The 25,405-nt window shown below is 44.7% G+C and overlaps 2 protein-coding genes and 1 long non-coding RNA gene across 5 annotated transcripts; 2 read left to right on the top strand and 1 right to left on the bottom strand.

Moving 5' to 3' along the window:
- Positions 1 to 16,949, bottom strand: rpl37a (ribosomal protein L37a). Of its 2 annotated transcripts, XM_036965881.1 has the most exons (5): positions 16,884 to 16,949; positions 7,154 to 7,260; positions 4,901 to 5,029; positions 4,485 to 4,567; positions 1 to 162 (listed from the first exon to the last, which is right to left on the bottom strand). In XM_036965881.1, exons 2-5 carry the CDS (start codon positions 7,154 to 7,156, stop codon positions 99 to 101), a joined length of 279 nt encoding a protein of 92 aa, XP_036821776.1. In that variant the 5' UTR covers positions 7,157 to 7,260; positions 16,884 to 16,949; the 3' UTR covers positions 1 to 98.
- On the top strand, positions 14,932 to 15,547 carry LOC118944818. Of its 2 annotated transcripts, none has more exons than XR_005040198.1 (3): positions 14,932 to 14,964; positions 15,341 to 15,484; positions 15,531 to 15,547. It is a non-coding gene; the product is annotated as an uncharacterized LOC118944818 (long non-coding RNA). The 2 variants fall into 2 exon arrangements; XR_005040199.1 differs by lacking the exon at positions 14,932 to 14,964 and adding an exon at positions 15,091 to 15,154.
- A 322-nt stretch (positions 16,950 to 17,271) lies between the features above and the next one.
- Positions 17,272 to 24,665, top strand: cfap410 (cilia and flagella associated protein 410). The gene is made up of 7 exons (XM_036966040.1): positions 17,272 to 17,705; positions 17,802 to 17,820; positions 18,213 to 18,259; positions 20,263 to 20,492; positions 20,655 to 20,835; positions 20,924 to 21,005; positions 23,278 to 24,665. Exons 1-7 carry the CDS (start codon positions 17,629 to 17,631, stop codon positions 23,575 to 23,577), a joined length of 936 nt encoding a protein of 311 aa, XP_036821935.1. The 5' UTR covers positions 17,272 to 17,628; the 3' UTR covers positions 23,578 to 24,665.
- The last annotated feature ends 740 nt before the right edge of the window (positions 24,666 to 25,405 follow it).

The following is a 25,405-nucleotide window of genomic DNA, read 5'->3' as shown; positions in this document are numbered from 1 at the left end:
TTCCTCTCTTGACTGCTTTTTATTGTGGTGGATGTTTGATGAGGCAGCGTCCAGCTCAGGATAAACAACACAACAGTCTGGTCCCTCCAAGTAACCCTCTACTGGTCCTTCAGCTCCTTCAGTCTCCTGATGGCCGACTTCACTGTGACTGCAGACGTCGTGCTGGAACACAAAGGGGAACAATGATTCAGTACAGAGGAGGAACAAGTTACACTGAACAAAAAAATTAAAAAAGCAACATGTGAAGTGTTGGTCCCATGTTTTACGAGCAAAAAATAAATCCTGACATTAACTATACGCACAAAAAGCTTTCGTTTTGTGCACAAATGTGTTTCCATCCCTGTTAGTGAGCATGTCCAAGATAATCCATCCACCTGTCAGGTGTGGCATATCAAGAAACTGATTAAACAGCACCACCATTACACAGGTGCACCTTGTGCTGGGGAAAATAAAAGGCCACTCTAAAACTAAAATGTCCAGTTGTGTCACACAACACAATGCCACAGATTTCTCAAGTTTTGGGGGAGCGTGCAATTGGCATGCTGACTGCAGGAAAGCCCACCAGAACTGTTGCCAGAGAATTGAATGTTAATTGCTTTACCGTAAGCCGACTCCATCGTTTTAGAGAATTTGGCAGTACGGGGTGGGGGGGCTGAGCAATGTGTGTGGGTGTAATAAAGCCAAAATTCTGATAGGTCCGGCCGCTGGGGAGCCAGGTCCGGCCGCTGGGGAGCCAGACCCAGCCAATGCCCCCCAGGGCACACCCACGGCTGCACCCTTGCCCAGTCATGTGAAATCCATACTTAATGAATATATTTCAATTGACTAATTTCCTACATACTGTAACCCAGTAAAAAAAGTTGAAATTGTTGCGTTATAGTATTGACCTTTTTGAGGAGGTGAACCCCGGGAAAAAAAATAAAAAATCAGCATTTCTGACCATAGTATTCACGGGTGGAATGGTCCTTATGTCTGGGCACGAATCATTTTTTAAACATTTTTGATAGATTTCCCCAAACGTCACATCCGGGCGCATTACCTGCATGGATAGCAACCATTCTATACACTTCCGGGCCGTCCTTGGACACTGTGCTATCTAACCTCCAAACGAGCTTCAATGCCATACAACACTCCTTCCATGGCCTCCCAACTGCTCTTAAACGCTAGTAAAACCAAATGCATGCTTTTCAACCGTTCGCTGCCTGCACCCGCACGCCTGACTAGCATCACCACCCTTGATGGTTCCGACCTTGAATGTGGACATCTATAAGTACCTAGGTGTCTGGCTAGACTGTAAACTCTCCTTCCAGACCCATATCAAACATCTCCAATCGAAAATCAAATCTAGTCGGCTTTCTATTCCGCAACAAAGCCTCCACTCACGCCGCCAAACTTACCCTAGTAAAACTGACTATCCTACCGATCCTCGACTTCGGCGATGTCATCTACAAAATAGCTTCCAATACTCTACTCAGCAAACTGGATGCAGTTTATCACAGTGCCATCCATTTTGTCACTAAAGCACCTTATACCACCCACCACTGCGAACTGTATGCTCTAGTCGGCTGGCCCTCGCTACATATTCGTCGCCAGACCCACTGGCTCCAGGTCATCTACAAGTCCATGCTAGGTAAAGCTCCGCCTTCTCAGTTCACTGGTCACGATGGCAACACCCACCCGTAACACGCGCTCCAGCAGGTGTATCTCACTGATCATCCCTAAAGCCAACACCTCATTTGGCCGCCTTTCGTTCCAGTTCTCTGCTGCCTGTGACTGGAACGAATTGCAAAAATTGCTGAAGTTGGAGACTTATCTCCCTCACCAACTTCAAACATCTGCTATCTGAGCAGCTAACCGATCGCTGCAGCTGTACATAGTCTATTGGTAAATGGCCCACCCAATTTACCTACCTCATCCCCATACTGTTTTTATTTATTTTCTGCTCTTTTGCACACGAATATCTCTACCTGTACATGACCATCTGATCATTTATCACTCGTGTTAATCTGCAAAATTGTAATTATTCGCCTACCTCCTCATGCCTTTTGCACACAATGTATATATAGACTCCCCTTTTTTCTACTGTGTTATTGACTTGTTAATTGTTTACTCCATGTGTAACTCTGTGTTGTCTGTTCACACTGCTATGCTTTATCTTGGCCAGGTCGCAGTTGCAAATGAGAACTTGTTCTCAACTAGCCTACCTGGTTAAAGGTGAAATAAAATGTTTTTTTTTTTTTTTTAAGTAAGTAGCGTTCGCAGCAGGTGCCAGGATGTGTGCTATGCCAGGATATGTGGTTTACCATCTAGTAGGTAGATACATATAAATAGGATTGACAGCCACCCAAGTTTTCCCCCCCACACGAGTCTAAGCCAGGAGGGGGGGGGGGGGTTCTACTAAACTATATGGAATTGTTTTAAGGTAGTCAAGGTAGTTTTGAATGATCTGTTTGTCAATGTCAGTAGAGTAGGCTACCCTGTAATGTGTGGTATTAAAACCAAGTTCAACTAACGTCTACAGTCAGTGTAGTAGAATTGCATTTAGTGCGTTTGTGTCACATTTCTCCCCATAGAAAGAAATGGCATATAGCCTAGGCCTTCTCTAAAAGCACTTAACCATGCATTGAACGCCCAGTTAACTTTATTAGCCTAAATCATGGCACACAAATTAATAGTAGCCTATTCTCATGCATAGAACAAGCCAGCCGACTTGCCTGTTTAAAACAAATATTTTTGGGTGTGTAGTGGATTTCACAATTGTGCAGCGCCACAGCTAAATGACTGCAGTGGAAACACTGCTAGAACTCAAAACCATTGGCACATCTTTCCTAGGACAAAACACTGAACTGATATGACTGGATAGATGGCGGAGTCCTTCCTACAAAACTTTGAAGGAAAAATGTGCTTCCAAACTATTTTCAACAGGGCCCATGACTCCATCTTCTCCCAACAGTCATGTTCCAGAGGTACTGAACAAAAAAACAAGACAATTTCAAAGACTTTACTGAGGTAGGTCATGGAAGGAAATCAGTCAATTGAAGTAAAATTGGGTCCTAATCTATGGATTTCACATGACTGGGCAATACAGATATACATCTGTTGGTCACAGAAACTCTAAGGATGTGGATCAGAAAACCAGTCAGTATCTGGTGTGACCACCATTTGCCTCATGCAACGAGACATCTCCTTCTCATTGAGTTGATCAGGCTGTTGATTGTGGCCTGTGGAATGTTGTCCCACTCCTCTTCAATGGCTGTGCGAAGTCGCTGGATATTGGTGGGAACTGGAACACGCTGTCGTACACGTTGATCCAGAGCATCCCAAACATGCTTAACACGTGACATATCTGGTAAGTATGCGGATCGTGGAAGAACTGGGACATTTTCAGCTTCCAGGAATTGTGCCCAGATCCCTGCCACATGGGGCCGTGCATTATCATGATGAAACATGAGGTGATGGCGGCGGATTTTTTCTGACCTTCTCTAAGAGACATGTGAAAACAGCATTAGACTGAGGATGAACAACTGAGGGTGCAGGATTTAGTTCCAGTCCTGCTGTAACACTGTTTCCAGATCGGTGCAGATGACGGACAGGAAGCCACTAAACTATACCATACAGCCTTCCGATTCCCCCCCCAGAGCAGCAAGAGGAACCTCTCTACCGTCAAACCCAACACATTAACCCGAGAACTCAGTTCTGCCACCTCAGGTCTCTCGGCCCTCCCAACCCTACGTGAGGGCCGCTCCCGCGAAGCCAATCTCCTTTCTGTCCTGGCACCTCAATGGTGTTATCAGCTTCCTCCTGAAGCTAGGAAAGCAGAGTTCCTGCCCATCTTCCAAAAAGCACACAAAACCCTACCTCTACAAACAGCATTGTAATTCCCCCACCCCCCAGAAAGCCTCTTGGAACAGTCAGGTGCTGCATGTGTTCGTTCACCTCTTACTATGACTGACGTGGATTCCACCTAGCCATCGGAAGATGAACAGGAAGTTGCTCTGGATAGGAGCATCTGCTAAATGACTAAAACTTAAATGTTACCGGCTAGTTCTAGAGGCTGGACAGCAAACAGATCTGAGGGAGAATCAACCAGGGGGTGAAGAACACCTACAGCCCAGACCCCCGTCACCCACCCACCCACCGCCCAGACCCCCGTCACCGCCCAGACCCCCGTCACCCACCCACCCACCGCCCAGACCCGTCACCCACCCACCCACCCACCGCCCAGACCCCCGCCGCCCAGAACCCCGCCACCCACCGCCCAGACCCCCGCCACCCACCCACCGCCCAGACGCACCCACACCGCCCAGACCCACCCACCCACCGCCCAGACCCCCGTCAACCACCGCCCAGACCCCCGTCACCCACCGCCCAGACCCCCGTCACCCACCGCCCAGACCCCCGTCACCCACTGCCCAGACCCCCGTCACCCACTGCCCAGACCCCCGTCACCCACACACCCCCGTCACCCACACATTGCTACTTACTTGTATGTCCAGGCACCTCCAGCAACAGTCTTCATGCAGGACCCGCAGTGCCAGATACCAACAGCCCTCCTCTTCATCTTAGTCTGAAGATTAAAAACAATTAAGTGCTGTGATTAACCTCCGCATTGTTATAACACATCACCGCACCTCGGTGTGGACCGCACCTCGGTGTACCTGGCTGTATATGTTAGAGGTGTGGACCGCACCTCGGTGTACCTGGCTGTATATGTTAGAGGTGTGGACCGCACCTCGGTGTACCTGGCTGTATATGTTAGAGGTGTGGACCGCACCTCGGTGTACCTGGCTGTATATGTTAGAGGTGTGGACCGCACCTTGGTGTACCTGGCTGTATATGTTAGAGGTGTGGACCGCACCTTGGTGTACCTGGCTGTATATGTTAGAGGTGTGGACCGTACCTTGCCACAGAAGGAGCAGGTGTACTTGGCGTGCTGGCTGATCTCAATCTTCTTCACCATCTTCCTGAGCGACGCGCCGTAACGCGTGCCATATTTACCCACAATCCCCACCTTCTTGGTGCGCTTAGCCTGAGGAAGACCATAATTAATAAACACAATTATTCATACACAACTCTCTCAAGTTAGCAAATCTCACTTTACTGTGATAGGAAATAGCCCTCCCAAAACGCCGCTAGATATCTAAACAGAGGCAATGCCACAACACAGCTAGATATCTAAACAGAGGCAATGCCAAACCACCGCTAGATATCTAAACAGAGGCAATGCCACAACACAGCCAGATATCTAAACAGAGGCAATGCCACAACACCACTAGATATCTAAACAGAGGCAATGCCAAAACACAGCCAGATATCTAAACAGAGGCAATGCCACAACATAGCCAGATATCTAAACAGAGGCAATGCCACAACATAGCCAGATATCTAAACAGAGGCAATGCCACAACACCGCTAGATATCTAAACAGAGGCAATGCCAAACCACCGCTAGATATCTAAACAGAGGCAATGCCAAACCACCGCTAGATATCTAAACAGAGGCAATGCCAAACCACCGCTAGATATCTAAACAGAGGCAATGCCAAACCACCGCTAGATATCTAAACAGAGGCAATGCCAAAACACAGCCAGATATCTAAACAGAGGCAATGCCAAACCACCGAAAGATATCTAAACAGAGGCAATGCCACAACACCACTAGATATCTAAACAGAGGCAATGCCAAAACACAGCCAGATATCTAAACAGAGGCAATGCCACAACACAGCCAGATATCTAAACAGAGGCAATGCCACAACACAGCCAGATATCTAAACAGAGGCAATGCCAAACCACCGCTAGATATCTAAACAGAGGCAATGCCAAAACACAGCTAGATATCTAAACAGAGGCAATGCCAAACCACCGAAAGATATCTAAACAGAGGCAATGCCACAACACCACTAGATATCTAAACAGAGGCAATGCCAAAACACCGCCAGATATCTAAACAGAGGCAATGCCAAACCACCGAAAGATATCTAAACAGAGGCAATGCCACAACACCACTAGATATCTAAACAGAGGCAATGCCAAACCACCGAAAGATATCTAAACAGAGGCAATGCCACAACACCACTAGATATCTAAACAGAGGCAATGCCAAAACACAGCCAGATATCTAAACAGAGGCAATGCCACAACACAGCCAGATATCTAAACAGAGGCAATGCCACAACACAGCCAGATATCTAAACAGAGGCAATGCCAAACCACCGCTAGATATCTAAACAGAGGCAATGCCAAAACACAGCTAGATATCTAAACAGAGGCAATGCCAAACCACCGAAAGATATCTAAACAGAGGCAATGCCACAACACCACTAGATATCTAAACAGAGGCAATGCCAAAACACCGCCAGATATCTAAACAGAGGCAATGCCAAACCACCGAAAGATATCTAAACAGAGGCAATGCCACAACACCACTAGATATCTAAACAGAGGCAATGCCAAACCACCGAAAGATATCTAAACAGAGGCAATGCCACAACACCACTAGATATCTAAACAGAGGCAATGCCAAACCATTCAGCCAATTTGACTAGCCAAGGACAGTCTCTTCCTAAACAACATTACAGAAGCATAAAGTTAGCGATTAGCCAAGTTGTAAAAGCATGCAATCAACTAGCGCTCCCGTTGACTTCTCGGCTTAAAGGCAGAAGACTAAGACCTCTGACAACCCCACTCGGGAATATCGGTAGTCGCGGTTACCGGTATTTCTCCGAACATTAGCCACGCCGCCTCTAGTGAAAGCAGCGAGGAGGGACTGGGAGTTTAGCCTTTCCAGATGAGCATGCTAAAAACAGGCTAGTTGCTTGCTTATAACGAGTTATTGACACGGACCATGCTTTGGGTCTGGTGACTGCTGCAATATTACAAAAAACACACTCCCCGCTGTACCGAGTACACCCGGTTTCAGCCAGAAACCTGACACCAAGCCGAAAGCCATGCACGTACTGGGCGGCCATTGCTACGACTTTCAGGTATGCGAACACAAAAAAATGTATATATATTTTGGCATTTTGTTCACAATAATATCTGTAATAATTTGTGGATCTAATTGCGAATTATATATACAGACCACCAGATCAATTATTCGCATTGGATTAGATAGATTGGTGTGGATTAAGACGGGAACATTTTGGGCTCACCATTGTTGCTGAGGAGACGTCGGTCCAAAGAGGAAGAGCTGAGGTCGCAGGCGCACTTTACCCCTGTGGAACGTGTTGCATTGTGGGATGTCGGCGCTGTCCTGGGCCTTTTGAGCCCCAGTTGAGAGAGAAAAGTAGTTACAAATTAAAGGTTTTAAATATTTTTAAATTTAGTTTTGGGTCTGTCTACAAGTGATACATCACTAGAGGAATATTGATCTAGTAAATGTTTTTTTTCTCCCCTATAATAAGATAAAAACAGCCAGAGTTTCTTGAACCAAATGCAAATAAATTAATAAAATAACCAAACTGTCTATGTACATTATAGCCACAATACACAGGATTCTAATGTTAATAATGTCATAAAAGCTATATGCATGTATACACAGTTGAAGTCAGAAGTTTACATACACCTTAGCCAAATACATTTAAACTCAGTGTTTCACAATTCCTGACATTTAATCAGAGTAAAAATTCCCTGTCTTAGGTCAGTTGGGACCACCACTATTATTTTAAGAATGTGAAATGTCAGAATAATAGATAAATAAATAATTATAAGCTTTTATTTCTTTCATCACATTCCCAGTGGGTCAGAAGTTAACGTACTCAATTAGTATTTGGTAGCATTGCCTTTAAATTGTTTAACTTGGGTCAAACATTTTAGGTAGACTTCCACAAGCTTCCCTCTATAAGTCTGCCAATACCTTGACTTTGTTGTCCTTAAGCAATTTTCCACAACTTTGGAGGTATGCTTGGGGTCATTGTCCATTTGGAAGACCCATTTGCGACCAAGTTTTAACTTCCTGATTGATGTCTTGAGATGTTGCTTCAATATATCCACATAATTTTCCTGCTTCATGATGCCATCTATTTTGTGAAGTGTACTAGTCCCTCCTGCAGCAAAGCACCCTCACAACATGATGCTGCCACCCCTGTGCTTCAGGGTTGGGATGGTGTTCTTCGACTTGCAAGCCTCCCCCTTTCTCCTCCAAACATAACGATGGTCATTATGACCAAACAGTTGTATTTTTGTTTCATCAGAGGACATTTCTCCAAAAAGTACAATGTTTGTCCCCATGTGCAGTTGCAAACCATAGTCTGGCTTTTTTATGGCGGTTTTGGAGCAGTGGCTTTTTCCTTGCCGAGCGGCCTTTCAGGTTATGTCGATATAGGACTCGTTTTACTGTGGATATAGATACTTTAAAAAGTATTTTTTATTTTTAAAAAATGTACCCTTTTTTTCTCCCCAATTTCGTGGTATCCAATTGTTAGTAGCTACTATCTTGTCTCATCGCTACAACTCCCGTACGGGCTCAGGAGAGGCGAAGGTCGAGAGCCATGTGTTCTCCGAAACACAACCCAACCTAGCTGCACTGCTTCTTGACACAACGCCCATCCAACCGGGAAGCCAGCTGCACCAATGTGTCGGAGGAAACACTGTACACCTGCCGACCTGGTCATCGTGCACTGCGCCCGACCCGCCACAGGAGTCGCTAGTGCGCGATGAGACAAGGATATCCCTGCCGGTCAAACTTTCCCTAACCCGGACGATGCTGGGCCAATTGTGCGTCGCCCCATGAACCTCCCGGTCTTGGCCGGCTGTGACGGAACCTGGGCTCGAACCCAGAATCTCTCGCCTTAGACCACTGCGCTGTCGTCTATATCCAAGGCCCCCGGATATAGATACGTTTGTACCTGTTTCCTCCAACATCTTCACAAGGTCCTTTGCTGTTGTTCTGGGATTGATTTGCAATTTTCGCACCAAAGTACATTCATCTTTAGGAGACAGAACGCGTCTCCTTCCTGAGTGGTAGGCCGGCTGCATGGTCCCATGGTGTTTATACTTGCGTGCTATTGTTTGCACCGATAAATGTGTACCTTCAGGCGTTTGGAAATTGCTCCCAAAGACGAACCAGACTTGTGGAGGTCTACAATTATTCTTCTGAGGTCTTGGCTGATTTCTTTAGATTTTCCCATGATGTCAAGCAAAGAGGCACTGAGTTTGAAGGTAGGCCTTGAAATACATCCACAGGTACACCTCCAATTGACTCAAATTATGTCAATTAGCCTATTAGAAGCTTCTAAAGCCATGACATCATTTTCTGGAATTTTCCAAGCTGTTTAAAGGCACAGTCAACTTAGTGTATGTAAACTTCTGACCCACTGGAATTGTGATACAATGAATTCTAAGTGAAATAATCTGTCTGTAAACAATTGTTGGAAAAATGACTTGTGTCATGCACAAAGTAGATGTCCTAACCGACTTGCCAAAACTATAGTTTGTTAACAAGACATTTGTGGACAGTACCGTTCAGTGCTGTGGCTGGACAGGACAATGATAAAGGTTAAACTGGGCTCAGTGCTGTGGCTGGACAGGACAATGATAGAGGTTAAACTGGGCTCAGTGCTGTGGCTGGACAGGACAATGATAGAGGTTAAACTGGGCTCAGTGCTGTGGCTGGACAGGACAATGATAGAGGTTAAACTTGTGATGTTAAACTGCACGCTACTATCTCCGAACGGTTTGGAGCACCGTTGAAAATTTAACGTGCTGACTGGAATACATTTCAATGTGTGAGATGTAAGTCATACTGGAGAATTATGAAATTGAATGGAGAGTGTGTGTGCATTAGTGGTTGTGTATGTTTGTGTATGTATGTGATTATGTGTGTGTGTGTGTGTGTGTGATTATGTGTGTGTGTGTCTGTGTGTGTCTATAGGAGAGATCACCATTATGTCACAAAAGCAAAAGTTCCGGGTGCATGGTTCTCTACGTGGTTCTCTCTGTGGTTCTCTGCGTGGTTCTCTCCATGGTTCTCTGCGTGGTTCTCTCCGTGGTCCTCTGCGTGGTTCTCTTTGTGGTTCTCTGCATGGTTCTCTCTGTGGTTCTCTGCATGGTTCTATGCATGGTTCTCTCTGTGGTTCTCTCCATGGTTCTCTCCAAGGTTCTTGCATGGTTCTCTGCATGTTTCTCTCCGTGGTTCTATGCATGGTTCTCTCCGTGGTTCTCTGCATGGTTCTTTCCGTGGTCCTCTGCATGGTTCTCTGCATGGTTGTGCCACAGAGTTTCTAAACCTCTTTGGCTGTGCTCTGTATTTACAAATCAGTAATTTTACTGTAGTTGACAGTTCAGTAAGGAGCCGGCCAAATAGACTTTCCAACAACATGAATCACTGTAAATGTCAGTGCTATTTCATGGTGTAATCTCAGAATGATCCAACAGAGGGCGGTAATGAGACACTACATCCATTACCTGGCTTTTTTATTTTACCTTTATTTAACTTGGCAAGTCAGGTAAGAACAAATTCTTACTTACAATAACTGCCTAGGAACAGGGGGTTAACTGCCTTGTTCAGGGGCAGAACGATACATTTTTACCTTATCAGCTCGGGTAGTCGATCTCACAACCTTTCAGTTACTGGCCCAACGCTCTAACCACTAGGCTTCCTGTCGCTCCTACACTCTAACCACTAGGCTATCTACCTCCCCTACACTCTAACCACTAGGCTTCCTGTCGCTCCTACACTCTAACCACTAGGCTACCTGCCTCCCCTACACTCTAACCACTAGGCTACCTACCGCCCCTACACTCTAACCACTAGGCTACCTACCACCCCTACACTCTAACCACTAGGCTACCTGCCTCCTCTACACTCTAACCACTAGGCTACCTGCCGTCCCTACACTCTAACCACTAGGCTACCTGCCGTCCCTACACTCTAACCACTAGGCTACCTGCCGCCCCCTACCCTCTAACAGAACAAGCGAATCAAATGATTTATCCATACGGGGTAAATGGCCAAAACCATTCTCATCTGCACCATGACCTGTAGCTAAGCGAATGCACATGCTTGGCATGGCAGGGCGTGTATAATTTGGCGTATTTTGAAATGTGGTTAAGTTTCTCTATAATTTAGCCTAACAGGGTGGAAATGTATGAGTGGTGAATATAGACTAACAACATGGAACATGGACACATAGATACATCTGTTTATATATATATGTACCTATGGTTTCCCACCAAAGAAATGATGACACTTCCTGAATGTGGTGTCATTGTAGGAAGTGGTTGTTTTCTTACAGGAGAATTACAACACTTCCTGAATGTGGTGTCATTGTAGGAAGTGGTTGTTTTCTTAAAGGAGAATTACAACACTTCCTGAATGTGGTGTCAGTGTAGGAAGTGGTTGTTTTCTTAAAGGAGAATTACAACAAACTAACATGGTGGAAAGTCAAAGACACATGAAAGGAATATAGTTAATGAGAGAGAATTGAACTAGGACTATAAAATAATAAAGAATAAATATATATATATATATATATATATATATATATATATATATATATATATATTATGGCTTGTATTTCTCGTGGAAGGTGATGAATAAAAACGCCTACATCCACTGGAAAAAAAAAGAGTCTAAATATCAAGATCCATATTTTAGTGTTTTTAAGGTAAAGGACACCTGACCTTTTGGAATAGACATTTTACACTAAATAAGAAGTTACATTTCCTGGGGATAGAAGAGGCCTTGCATAGTCAGATAACCTATACATGCATGTTGCACAGCCGGAGGGTGAATATCAGATAAGTAAAAATACTGTGAGATAATTGTCGCTCTTTTACTAAATGGAACAGATTAGCCATCTATCCAACATTGCACCTTTGGCTAGCTGGCTGGCCGGCTGTCTGGCTGGCTATGTGGAAGGTTGCCAGCTTGTAGTCAGTCCTATACAACCCAGAAATGAGTTCGTTCTGGTTCGTTCAGCCATCCCCATTGGAAAAATTCATGGCAAAAAAAGGCTGGTTTTGGAATAAACACAGAAAATAAGTTCTGAGGTTATGAAATAATCAAGCCTTTATGTGATTTATGATTTTCATTATTACATCAATTCTTCAAAATTCTCAAAAAGTGATGTTAGCTAATGAAGATTATCTCATAGAGCAAAACGTATCAGACCTCCTGTATTTACCAGACACCTATAGGTTAGTGTTCTGTATCAGATCTCCTGTATTTACCCCAGACACCTATAGGTTAGTGTTCTGTATCAGATCTCCTGTATTTACCAGACACCTATAGGTTAGTGTTCTGTATCAGATCTCCTGTATTTACCCCAGACACCTATAGGTTAGTGTTCTTATCAGATCTCCTGTATTTACCCCAGACACCTATAGGTTAGTGTTCTGTATCAGATCTCCTGTATTTACCCCAGACACCTATAGGTTAGTGTTCTGTATCAGATCTCCTGTATTTACCCCAGACACCTATAGGTTAGTGTTCTGTATCAGATCTCCTGTATTTACCAGACACCTATAGGTTAGTGTTCTATCAGATCTCCTGTATTTACCCCAGACACCTATAGGTTAGTGTTCTGTATCAGATCTCCTGTATTTACCAGACACCTATAGGTTAGTGTTCTATCAGATCTCCTGTATTTACCCCAGACACCTATAGGTTAGTGTTCTGTATCAGATCTCCTGTATTTACCAGACACCTATAGGTTAGTGTTCTATCAGATCTCCTGTATTTACCAGACACCTATAGGTTAGTGTTCTGTATCAGATATCCTGTATTTACCCCAGACACCTATAGGTTAGTGTTCTGTATCAGATCTCCTGTATTTACCCCAGACACCTATAGGTTAGTGTTCTGTATCAGATCTCCTGTATTTACCAGACACCTATAGGTTAGTGTTCTGTATCAGATCTCCTGTATTTACCCCAGACACCTATAGGTTAGTGTTCTGTATCAGATCTCCTGTATTTACCCCAGACACCTATAGGTTAGTGTTCTGTATCAGATCTCCTGTATTTACCCCAGACACCTATAGGTTAGTGTTCTATTAGATCTCCTGTATTTACCCCAGACACCTATAGGTTAGTGTTCTGTATCAGATCTCCTGTATTTACCAGACACCTATAGGTTAGTGTTCTGTATCAGATATCCTGTATTTACCCCAGACACCTATAGGTTAGTGTTCTTATCAGATCTCCTGTATTTACCCCAGAAACCTATAGGTTAGTGTTCTGTATCAGATCTCCTGTATTTACCAGACACCTATAGGTTAGTGTTCTGTATCAGATCTCCTGTATTTACCCCAGACACCTATAGGTTAGTGTTCTGTATCAGATCTCCTGTATTTACCAGACACCTATAGGTTAGTGTTCTGTATCAGATCTCCTGTATTTACCCCAGACACCTATAGGTTAGTGTTCTGTATCAGACCTCCTGTATTTACCAGACACCTATAGGTTAGTGTTCTGTATCAGATCTCCTGTATTTACCAGACACCTATAGGTTAGTGTTCTGTATCAGATCTCCTGTATTTACCAGACACCTATAGGTTAGTGTTCTGTATCAGATCTCCTGTATTTACCCCAGACACCTATAGGTTAGTGTTCTGTATCAGATCTCCTGTATTTACCCCAGACACCTATAGGTTAGTGTTCTGTATCAGATATCCTGTATTTACCAGACACCTATAGGTTAGTGTTCTGTATCAGATCTCCTGTATTTACCCCAGACACCTATAGGTTAGTGTTCTGTATCAGATCTCCTGTATTTACCAGACACCTATAGGTTAGTGTTCTGTATCAGATCTCCTGTATTTACCCCAGACACCTATAGGTTAGTGTTCTGTATCAGATCTCCTGTATTTACCAGACACCTATAGGTTAGTGTTCTGTATCAGATCTCCTGTATTTACCCCAGACACCTATAGGTTAGTGTTCTGTATCAGATATCCTGTATTTACCCCAGACACCTATAGGTTAGTGTTCTGTATCAGATATCCTGTATTTACCCCAGACACCTATAGGTTAGTGTTCTGTATCAGATATCCTGTATTTACCCCAGACACCTATAGGTTAGTGTTCTGTATCAGATCTCCTGTATTTACCAGACACCTATAGGTTAGTGTTCTGTATCAGATCTCCTGTATTTACCCCAGACACCTATAGGTTAGTGTTCTGTATCAGATATCCTGTATTTACCCCAGACACCTATAGGTTAGTGTTCTTATCAGATCTCCTGTATTTACCCCAGACACCTATAGGTTAGTGTTCTGTATCAGATCTCCTGTATTTACCAGACACCTATAGGTTAGTGTTCTGTATCAGATCTCCTGTATTTACCCCAGACACCTATAGGTTAGTGTTCTGTATCAGATATCCTGTATTTACCCCAGACACCTATAGGTTAGTGTTCTGTATCAGATCTCCTGTATTTACCCCAGACACCTATAGGTTAGTGTTCTGTATCAGATCTCCTGTATTTACCCCAGACACCTATAGGTTAGTGTTCTGTATCAGATCTCCTGTATTTACCCCAGACACCTATAGGTTAGTGTTCTTATCAGATCTCCTGTATTTACCAGACACCTATAGGTTAGTGTTCTGTATCAGATCTCCTGTATTTACCCCAGACACCTATAGGTTAGTGTTCTTATCAGATCTCCTGTATTTACCCCAGACACCTATAGGTTAGTGTTCTGTATCAGATCTCCTGTATTTACCAGACACCTATAGGTTAGTGTTCTTATCAGATCTCCTGTATTTACCCCAGACACCTATAGGTTAGTGTTCTGTATCAGATCTCCTGTATTTACCAGACACCTATAGGTTAGTGTTCTGTATCAGATCTCCTGTATTTACCCCAGACACCTATAGGTTAGTGTTCTGTATCAGATCTCCTGTATTTACCCCAGACACCTATAGGTTAGTGTTCTGTATCAGATCTCCTGTATTTACCAGACACCTATAGGTTAGTGTTCTGTATCAGATCTCCTGTATTTACCCCAGACACCTATAGGTTAGTGTTCTATCAGATCTCCTGTATTTACCCCAGACACCTATAGGTTAGTGTTCTGTATCAGATCTCCTGTGTTTACCCCAGACACCTATAGGTTAGTGTTCTGTATCAGATCTCCTGTATTTACCCCAGACACCTATAGGTTAGTGTTCTGTATCAGATCTCCTGTATTTACCCCAGACACCTATAGGTTAGTGTTCTTATCAGATCTCCTGTATTTACCCCAGACACCTATAGGTTAGTGTTCTGTATCAGATCTCCTGTATTTACCAGACACCTATAGGTTAGTGTTCTTATCAGATCTCCTGTATTTACCCCAGACACCTATAGGTTAGTGTTCTGTATCAGATCTCCTGTATTTACCAGACACCTATAGGTTAGTGTTCTGTATCAGATCTCCTGTATTTACCCCAGACACCTATAGGTTAGTGTTCTGTATCAGATCTCCTGTATTTACCCCAGACACCTATAGGTTAGTGTTCTGTATCAGATCTCCTGTATTTACCCCAGACACCTATAGGTTAGTGTTCTATCAGATCTCCTGTATTTACCCCAGACACCTATAGGTTAGTGTTCTGTATCAGATCTCCTGTGTTTACCCCAGACACCTATAGGTTAGTGTTCTGTATCAGATCTCCTGTATTTACCAGACACCTATAGGTTAGTGTTCTGTATCAGATCTCCTGTATTTACCCCAGACACCTATAGGTTAGTGTTCTGTATCAGATCTCCTGTATTTACCTCAGACACCTATAGGTTAGTGTTCTGTATCAGATCTCCTGTATTTACCAGACACCTATAGGTTAGTGTTCTGTATCAGATCTCCTGTATTTACCAGACACATATAGGTTAGTGTTCTGTATCAGATCTCCTGTATTTACCAGACACCTATAGGTTAGTGTTCTGTATCAGATCTCCTGTATTTACCCCAGACACCTATAGGTTAGTGTTCTATCAGATCTCCTGTATTTACCCCAGACACCTATAGGTTAGTGTTCTGTATCAGATCTCCTGTGTTTACCCCAGACACCTATAGGTTAGTGTTCTATCAGATCTCCTGTATTTACCAGACACCTATAGGTTAGTGTTCTGTATCAGATCTCCTGTGTTTACCCCAGACACCTATAGGTTAGTGTTCTTATCAGATCTCCTGTATTTACCCCAGACACCTATAGGTTAGTGTTCTGTATCAGATCTCCTGTATTTACCAGACACCTATAGGTTAGTGTTCTGTATCAGATCTCCTGTATTTACCCCAGACACCTATAGGTTAGTGTTCTGTATCAGATCTCCTGTATTTACCAGACACCTATAGGTTAGTGTTCTGTATCAGATCTCCTGTATTTACCAGACACCTATAGGTTAGTGTTCTGTATCAGATCTCCTGTATTTACCCCAGACACCTATAGGTTAGTGTTCTATCAGATCTCCTGTATTTACCCCAGACACCTATAGGTTAGTGTTCTGTATCAGATCTCCTGTGTTTACCCCAGACACCTATAGGTTAGTGTTCTGTATCAGATCTCCTGTATTTTCGTGTTTCCACTCACTACCAAATATGGTGATGAGAGGAACCCCAGTGGCCCGCAGTAGGAGAAGATGGAGCGAGATGGATTATGGCCGAAATTCTGCACATTTTCTCATTGATGAAACATTTGATCTCCATACAGTTTTCTGTTACTGAAACTAGAATCTGTTATGAACGGAGTGGACTCCGTTTTGTAGACTTTACCCGTAGCCAAAGTTTTTATTGATTTAAATGCGTTGTTTAGGAGGAGTGCAAAGGCACATTTAGTTATTGCACACGCACACTTCATAGAGTAAGCTTTCCATTACGGAAATATGCAGATAAAATTGTTTTTCTTTATCCTTATTATTATTAAGGAAATCGAGCAGCACATTCTCCCATTTAAAAAGACAGTAGACACTGCCAAAATAAATGCAAAATTGTTTCTGGATGCTCAACACAAAAAGTACAGTTTGTAAAAAATAAAATCCCTTGTGAAAGTCAGGGTATGATGTCGCGTTCAGGACGCTCCGACTCGCGCATCGTGTTTAACCTCTAACAAGGCAGACATGTTCGAGTTTCCTCGATCCGACTGGCACGTCGACAAAACCTCACTGTTTTCCTCAAAAGTACGTACATGTCACGATTACAAAACGATACGAGATTACAGAGAACAATTTAATTATCTCACATCACGGTAAAAAAAAAAAAATATATATATATATATATATATATCCATAATGTTGTTGTTGGCGGAAGTCATACTACTGTTGTGTGTTTTTGAGGAAGCGCCCAACGGTCTCCATGGAGGACTCGCCATGTCCCAGAATGCACCGCGGGACCCACTGACGACGCAGGACCCCTCCTCCCATTTCTTCTAAAGTACATCTGTTATATGTGACACCTTTCCATCTGCTCTTTGTGAGTGTGAGAGTGGAAATGGTTAACCGGATGGTAACGTCCGGTAACGTCGGTAACTACAGACGCCACGGTAGCCCGCCCGTTCACAGTACACACACACACAGGCGTTACTGGTCCGGTAGGTGTGCTGTGTAGCTATAAATGATCTGATGGGAGCTGCATTGCCACGATACTTTAGTTTGGATCGATAATTGGTTATTAGAGACTCGTATAATCACCCACAACACGTCTGCAGTATGAAGCTAACACGGAAGTTGGTCCTGGCCAAAGCCAAGGCCTCGGATCTGGACAGTGTGAAGAAACTCAACTGCTGGTAGGTGGGAGGCTAGATGGGTTAGCTAACTATCCTATAGTTAGTGGACCGTCCTCATTTCTCTAATGTGTCCAATGTTTTGTCTTTCCCTTTCAGGGGCTGCAACTTGACAGACGTGAGTATGTGTATTCTCAATTTCTATGTTTGTTTTTAGCTGTTCTGGGTTGACAGAATATAATTTTAATATCCCATGTTTAAGTGGTTAGCTAGCTAACTAGTTAGCTTTGTCTCAACTCTAAAGTTCTTCCTTCCTTCTCTATCTCTCTCCTCCATCTGTCCTCTCTCTCTCCTCCCCCTCTCTCCACCCTCTCTCTCTCTCCCTCTCCTCCCCCCCCCCCTCTCTCTCCTCAATCCATCTTCTCTCTCCTCCCTCTCTCTTTCCTCTTTCTCCATCCTCTCTCTCTCCTCCCTCTCGCTCTCTCCATCCTATCTCTCTATCCATCCTTTCTCTCTCTTCCCTCTATCCATCCCTCCTATTTCTCCTCCCTCTATCCCTCCTCTCTCTAGATCTCCATATTTACCCAGATACCCCACATCGAGGTCCTGACTCTCAGGTTGGCTGTCTATATACACACACACACACACACACACACACACACACACACACACACACACACACACACACATACGGTGAATGTATTACGCTGTTACGGTGAATGTATTACCGCCATGATGGCAGTCAAATTCCATGTGACCATTTAGTCACGGTAATTAGGCTTCTCCAAGCTCTGATGCTGCTGCTGGTCATTAGTAACCTACCAAACTGTCTAACTGACTGATACTCAGAACTCTATTGTCCCTCGAATCACTCTGACATCAATGTAAATGTAATGGAAAATCTAATCAAACACTTCATGAGAGCCCATGAGCTCATGTTGCACAATATTTCTATAGGCTATGCAATTGGGTGAGAAAATAGGAGGATCCAATCAGCTTTCTATAGACTAGGCCTACTATATTTATATCTCAACTTCTTTAATTATTTATTTTATCTTTATTTTACTAGGCAAGTCAATTAAGAACAAATTCTTATTTTCAATGATGGCCTAGGAACAGTGGGTTCAGGGGCAGGACGACAGATTTGTACCTTGTCAGCTCGGGGATTCGAACTTGCAACTTTTCGGTGACTAGTCCAACGCTCTAACCACTAGGCTACCCTACTCTGCCGCCTAACATTACTTCCCTTTACAACAAGAGTATAGCCTACTGGCATGAAAATGAATCACGGGGGAAAAGTGTCCTCCATTCGCTATTTAAGGGCATGTATTTTTTCCCGCTGCCCCTGTTCTGAGACATGTGCATGATAATGGTCCGTTCTAAATCAAAACAAATTTCACACATATTATTTAGTATATTTAAAGGCAATAATAAATCAAGAATAGTCTGATGGCTGACAATATTATCCTATCACTTGTGAATTATATATTTTATTTAACCTTTATTTAACTAGGCAAGTCAGTTAAGAACAAATTCTTATTTACAATGACGGCCTACACCGGCCAAACCCGGACGACGCTGGGCCAATTGTGCACCGCCCTATGGGACTCCCAATCACGGCCGGTTGTGATACAGCCTGGAATCGAACCAGGCTCTGTAGTGATGTCTCTAGCACTGAGATGCAGTGCCTTAAACCGCTGCGCCACTCGGGAGCAGATAACATTTGTATCACAATTAAAGTGGCCAAATAACTTCTTAAAATGAAGCACATTAATCTGCTTTACAAGGGGTGTAGAGCCTAACTACATACATAAGTAGCACGAGAGTTTCATGTTTGGGGAAGATCATTTTAGCCATAAAAATGCACCTTTATAATAAAAGCATTACATGCATAAGTGCATTTGCGATCACCTTTGACACTGGTGTTTTCCTGCTAATTGAACATTCGCGCTTATAGCCTTCTCCTGTGTGCACATTGCTGAGCTTATAATGTGAAGAAGTAGCCTAATAGTTTATTAACATTTTAAGCTAAACGTTCTGATCTGTTGCGTCAGCCACATTGCATATAAAAGGTGTGTTGATGCTAGTGGTTGTATTAATGTGGGATCTATCGCATCCCACAACTGTCCAAGACTATGTTTGGAATATTTCTTTCTGGCATAGAACAGGTCAACTGTTGTACTATGGGGGATAGTAGATTGACATTGGCTAGTGATTTTGCTGTTCGTTAGGCCTACTCATCTTGTTGGACAGTTCATCCAATATCTTCAATATGCACCTCGGAATTGGATAAGGACACGTGCAGTTGTGTCTGTCTTCACTTGTAGCCAGTGAGATCACGTGACGGATGTGAGTGAGCCACTGGCCCGCAAAAGGCATGTATTTTAGGGGGCATTACGACCACACAAAGGGGATGCCGACGTGAAATTCGAGGCATTATCAAGTGCTTGTCAAATTGGGACTGATGAAGTCACAGCCGGCCGTCATTGTAAATAAGAATTTGTTCTTAACCTGACTTGTTTAGTTAAATAAAGGTTCAATGTAACACTACGCTGCCTGCTGTGCATATGATAAATCAACCTTGACGACACCCTACATTAACCAGGTCCTCTCTCTCCAGTGTGAACTCCATCTTGTCCCTGTCATCTCTGTCGGGCTGTGTGTGTCTGAGTGAGTTGTACCTCAGACGGAACCTCATCCCTTCTCTCTCAGAGCTCTCCCATCTCCGCCCCCTCACACGCCTACGAGTGCTCTGGTTGGCTGAGAACCCCTGCTGCGGAACAGTCCCCAGCCAATACCGTCTCAACGTGCTGCGATGCCTGCCACGCCTACACAAACTGGACAACCAGGGTCAGTTGTCTTCAGCTGTGACAATGTTTGTGTTTTGGGGAAGTATGCTTCAAGTACTTATATCCTGAAGCCGTAGGGGTCCGATTTAGGTTTTGGGCTGTTGCAACTGTGTGTGTAGTAACGTGTGTGTGTGTGTGTGTGTACTAACGTGTGTGTGTCCAGTGGTGACAGAGGAGGAGCTTGTTTTCGCTCTCAACGAGGGAGAGGAGATAACCACACCCCCTGCCGCCGCCCAGAAGCAGTTCTCGACCGGTGGCCAGCCGGAGAACGTCAGCTCCACCAATGGACAGACAGAGGCGGAATCAGAGAACGACCCCCTAAACTACAGTATGGAGGAGACCAAGTAAGACCCGCCCCCTCACAACGTTACACACCTTTAACCCTGTCTCCTAAACCCTGTCTCCTAAACCCTGTCTCCTAACCCTCTACAGTAAGATCCGGGAACAGTTGGGGATGAAGCCTATTCCTAGAGACAAGTTCTCCTCCCCATCACCTCGACCTGCAGCTAGGAAGGTAATAGACACTGCTCTGCTACCCAGACAACACTCCTCTGCTACCCAGACAACACTGCTCTGCTACCCAGACAACACTGCTCTGCTACCCAGACAACACTGCTCTGCTACCCAGACAACACTGCTCTGTTACCCAGACAACACTGCTCTGCTACCCAGACAACACTGCTCTGCTACCCAGACAACACTCCTCTGCTACCCAGACCCACCTCTGCTACCCAGATAACACTCCTCTGCTACCCAGACCCACCTCTGCTACCCAGATAACACTCCTCTGCTACCCAGACCCACCTCTGCTACCCAGACAACACTCCTCTGCTACCCAGACCCACCTCTGCTACCCAGACAACACTCCTCTGCTACCCAGACAACACTCCTCTGCTACCCAGACCCACCTCTGCTACCCAGACAACACTCCTCTGCTACCCAGACCCACCTCTGCTACCCAGACAACACTCCTCTGCTACCCAGACCCACCTCTGCTACCCAGACCCACCTCTGCTACCCAGACAACACTCCTCTGCTACCCAGACAACACTCCTCTGCTACCCAGACAACACTCCTCTGCTACCCAGACAACACTCCTCTGCTACCCAGACAACACTCCTCTGCTACCCAGACAACACTCCTCTGCTACCCAGACAACACTCCTCTGCTACCCAGACAACACTCCTCTGCTACCCAGACAACACTCCTCTGCTACCCAGACAACACTCCTCTGCTACCCAGACCCACCTCTGCTACCCAGACAACACTCCTCTGCTACCCAGACAACACTCCTCTGCTACCCAGACCGCACTCCTCTGCTACCCAGACAACACTGCTCTGCTACCCAGACAACACTCCTCTGCTACCCAGACCCACCTCTGCTACCCAGACAACACTCCTCTGCTACCCTCCTCTGCTACCCAGACCCTTCTCTGCTACCCAGACAACACTCCTCTGCTGTCTACACACAAACTATTTGGTGATGGGGTCTTCCATTCATACTATGGCTTCATTCATGTATTTCAAATGTGTGTATGTAGGTATGTACTGTATGTGTGTATGTACTGTATGTATGTGCGTGTGTATGTAGGTATGTACTATATGTATGTATGTATGAATGTACTGTTTGTAGGTAAATCAAATCAAATCAAATTTTATTTGTCACATACACATGGTTAGCAGATGTTAATGCGAGTGTAGCGAAATGCTTGTGCTTCTAGTTCCGACAATGCAGTAATAACAAGTAATCTAACTAACAATTCCAAAACTACTGTCTTGTACACAGTGTAAGGGGATAAAGAATATGTACATAAAGATATATGAATGAGTGATGGTACAGAGCGGCATGGGCAAGATGCAGTAGATGGTATCGAGTACAGTATATACATATGAGATGAGTATGTAAACAAAGTGGTATAGTTTAAAGTGGCTAGTGATATATGTATTACATAAGGATACCGTCGATGATATAGAGTACAGTATATACGTATGCATATGAGATGAATAATGTAGGGTAAGTAACATTTATATAAGGTAGCATTGTTTAAAGTGGCTAGTGATATATTTACATCATTTCCCATCAATTCCCATTATTAAAGTGGCTGGAGTTGAGTCAGTGTCAGTGTGTTGGCAGCAGCCACTCAGTGTTAGTGGTGGCTGTTTAACAGTCTGATGGCCTTGAGATAGAAGCTGTTTTTCAGTCTCTCGGTCCCAGCTTTGATGCACCTGTACTGACCTCGCCTTCTGGATGATAGCGGGGTGAACAGGCAGTGGCTCGGGTGGTTGATGTCCTTGATGATCTTTATGGCCTTCCTGTGACATCGGGTGGTGTAGGTGTCCTGGAGGGCAGGTAGTTTGCCCCCGGTGATGCGTTGTGCAGACCTCACTACCCTCTGGAGAGCCTTACGGTTGAGGGCGGTGCAGTTGCCATACCAGGCGGTGATACAGCCCGCCAGGATGCTCTCGATTGTGCATCTGTAGAAGTTTGTGAGTGCTTTTGGTGACAAGCCGAATTTCTTCAGCCTCCTGAGGTTGAAGAGGCGCTGCTGCGCCTTCTTCACGATGCTGTCTGTGTGAGTGGACCAATTCAGTTTGTCTGTGATGTGTATGCCGAGGAACTTAAAACTTGCTACCCTCTCCACTACTGTTCCATCGATGTGGATAGGGGGGTGTTCCCTCTGCTGTTTCCTGAAGTCCACAATCATCTCCTTAGTTTTGTTGACGTTGAGTGTGTATTGTATGTATTGATGATGTGTGTGTGTGTGTGTGTGTGTGTGCGTTTCCAGTCCCACACTCTGGAGGCAGTGCTGATGCTGTTGAAAGATCTGGAGGAGGAGGAGCTACGCATCGTTCACATGGCAACCCAGAACAGACAGCTTCGATCACACACACACCCCAAGCTCACACACACACTGCAGGGAGATGGAACCATCGACACACACACACTGCAGGGAGATGGAACCATCGACACACACACACTGCAGGGAGATGGAACCATCGACACACACACACTGCAGGGAGATGGAACCATCGACACACACACACTGACAAACTCCAGAGAGAGAACGACCGACATCGAGCACTGACACACACACACTGACTTTAAACACTAACGCAACCACCCAACACTGAGGTAGACACACAAGTCATGTTTATGCTCCGTGACCAGAGGGAGAGGTAAGGGTTCACATGCTCCCCTAGGTACAGATCTAGGATCAGCTTCCCCTCCCCCAATCCTAACCTTCACCATTAGTGGGGGGAAATGCAAAACGGACCCAAGATCAGCGTCTAGGGACTTTACCCTACTCCAGGCTCACACACCCACCAAACCTTGGTACACACAGGCTTCAGTATTGTTGTGACAGGCTTTTAGCCAAATAGAGGAGACTGAAGGGAGAAGTCAGAGCTAATCGTTGTCGCTATCTATTCTCTAGCAGCATGTCGCTATCTATTTCCTAGCAGCATGTCGCTATCAATTCACTAGCAGCGCGTCGTTATCAATTCCCTAGCAGCATTTCGCTATCAATTCACTAGCAGCGGGTCGCTATCAATTCACTAGCAGCGCGTCGTTATCAATTCCCTAGCAGCATGTCGTTATCAATTCACTAGCAGCGCGTCGTTATCAATTCACTAGCAGCGCGTCGCTATCAATTCCCTAGCAGCATGGCGCTATCAATTCCCTAGCAGCACGTCGCTATCAAATCCCTAGCAGCATTTCGCTATCAAATCCCTAGCAGCGCGTCGCTATCAAATCCCTAGCAGCGCGTCGCTATCAAATCCCTAGCAGCGCGTCGCTATCTATTCTCTAGCAGCGCGTCGCTATCTATTCTCTAGCAGCGCGTCGCTATCTATTCTCTAGCAGCGCGTCGCTATCTATTCTCTAGCAGCGCGTCGCTATCTATTCTCTAGCAGCGCGTCGCTATCTATTCTCTAGCAGCGCGTCGCTATCTGCCTTTCCTTAATCAGTGAATGGTGTTTTTGCAAACTGCTTTGTGTTAATAAAGAGACACTTTAATGCATAAAAAAAAAAAAAACTAAATTTAAGAGTTGACAACATACATGCATACAACAGTTTATGTACACTGAACCAAAACATATATAAATGCAACATGTAAAGTGTTGGTCCCATGTTTAATGAGCTGAAATAAAAGATCCCAGACATTTTCCATACGTACTAAAAGCTTATTTCTCTCATTTTGTGCACAAAATTTGTTTACTTCCCTGTTAGTGAGCTTTTCTCCTTTGCCAAGATAATATCAAGAAGCTGATTAAAAAGCATGATCATTACACAGGTGCACCTTGTGCTGGGGACAATAAAAGGCCACTCTAAAATGTGCAGTTTTGTCACATGACACAATGCCAAACGTCTCAAGTTGAGGGCGCGCGCAATTGACATGTTGACTGCAGGAATGTCCACCAGAGCTGTTACTAGAGAATTTGTTAATTTCTCTACCATAAGCCGCCTGCAACATCGTTTTAGACGATTTGGCAGTACGTCCAACTGGCCTCACAAATGCAGACCACGTGTAACCACGCCAACCCAGGATCTCCACATTCAACTTTGTCACCCGCGGGATCCTCTGAGACCAGCCACCCAGACAGCTGATGAAACTGTGGGATCGTCTGAGACCAGCCACCCAGACAGCTGATGAAACTGTGGGATCGTCTGAGACCAGCCACCCAGACAGCTGATGAAACTGTGGGATCCTCTGAGACCAGCCACCCAGACAGCTGATGAAACTGTGGGATCCTCTGAGACCAGCCACCCAGACAGCTGATGAAACTGTGGGATCCTCTGAGACCAGCCACCCAGACAGCTGATGAAACTGTGGGATCCTCTGAGACCAGCCACCCAGACAGCTGATGAAACTGTGGGATCGTCTGAGACCAGACAGCTGATGAAACTGTGGATTT

This window comes from Oncorhynchus mykiss, chromosome 28, assembly GCF_013265735.2.
Source record: "Oncorhynchus mykiss isolate Arlee chromosome 28, USDA_OmykA_1.1, whole genome shotgun sequence".
Lineage (NCBI taxonomy): Eukaryota > Metazoa > Chordata > Actinopteri > Salmoniformes > Salmonidae > Oncorhynchus > Oncorhynchus mykiss.
Note: the sequence above shows the minus strand (reverse complement) of the source record. Positions and strands in the feature narration are given on the sequence as shown.

Bases quoted from the DNA above. Each gene is read 5' to 3' on its own strand.
- rpl37a (XM_036965881.1), bottom strand. The intron at 4,568-4,900 runs GTACGGTCCACA...TTTAATCTTCAG, and splicing joins CCTGCTCCTTCTGTGGCAAG to ACTAAGATGAAGAGGAGGGC. The intron at 163-4,484 runs GTAAGTAGCAAT...TTTGTGTTCCAG, and splicing joins GGAGGTGCCTGGACATACAA to CACGACGTCTGCAGTCACAG.
- cfap410 (XM_036966040.1), top strand. From the start codon at position 17,629: ATGAAGCTAACACGGAAGTTGGTCCTGGCCAAAGCCAAGGCCTCGGAT. The intron at 20,493-20,654 runs GTCAGTTGTCTT...GTGTGTGTCCAG, and splicing joins ACACAAACTGGACAACCAGG to TGGTGACAGAGGAGGAGCTT. The intron at 21,006-23,277 runs GTAATAGACACT...GTGCGTTTCCAG, and splicing joins CTCGACCTGCAGCTAGGAAG to TCCCACACTCTGGAGGCAGT.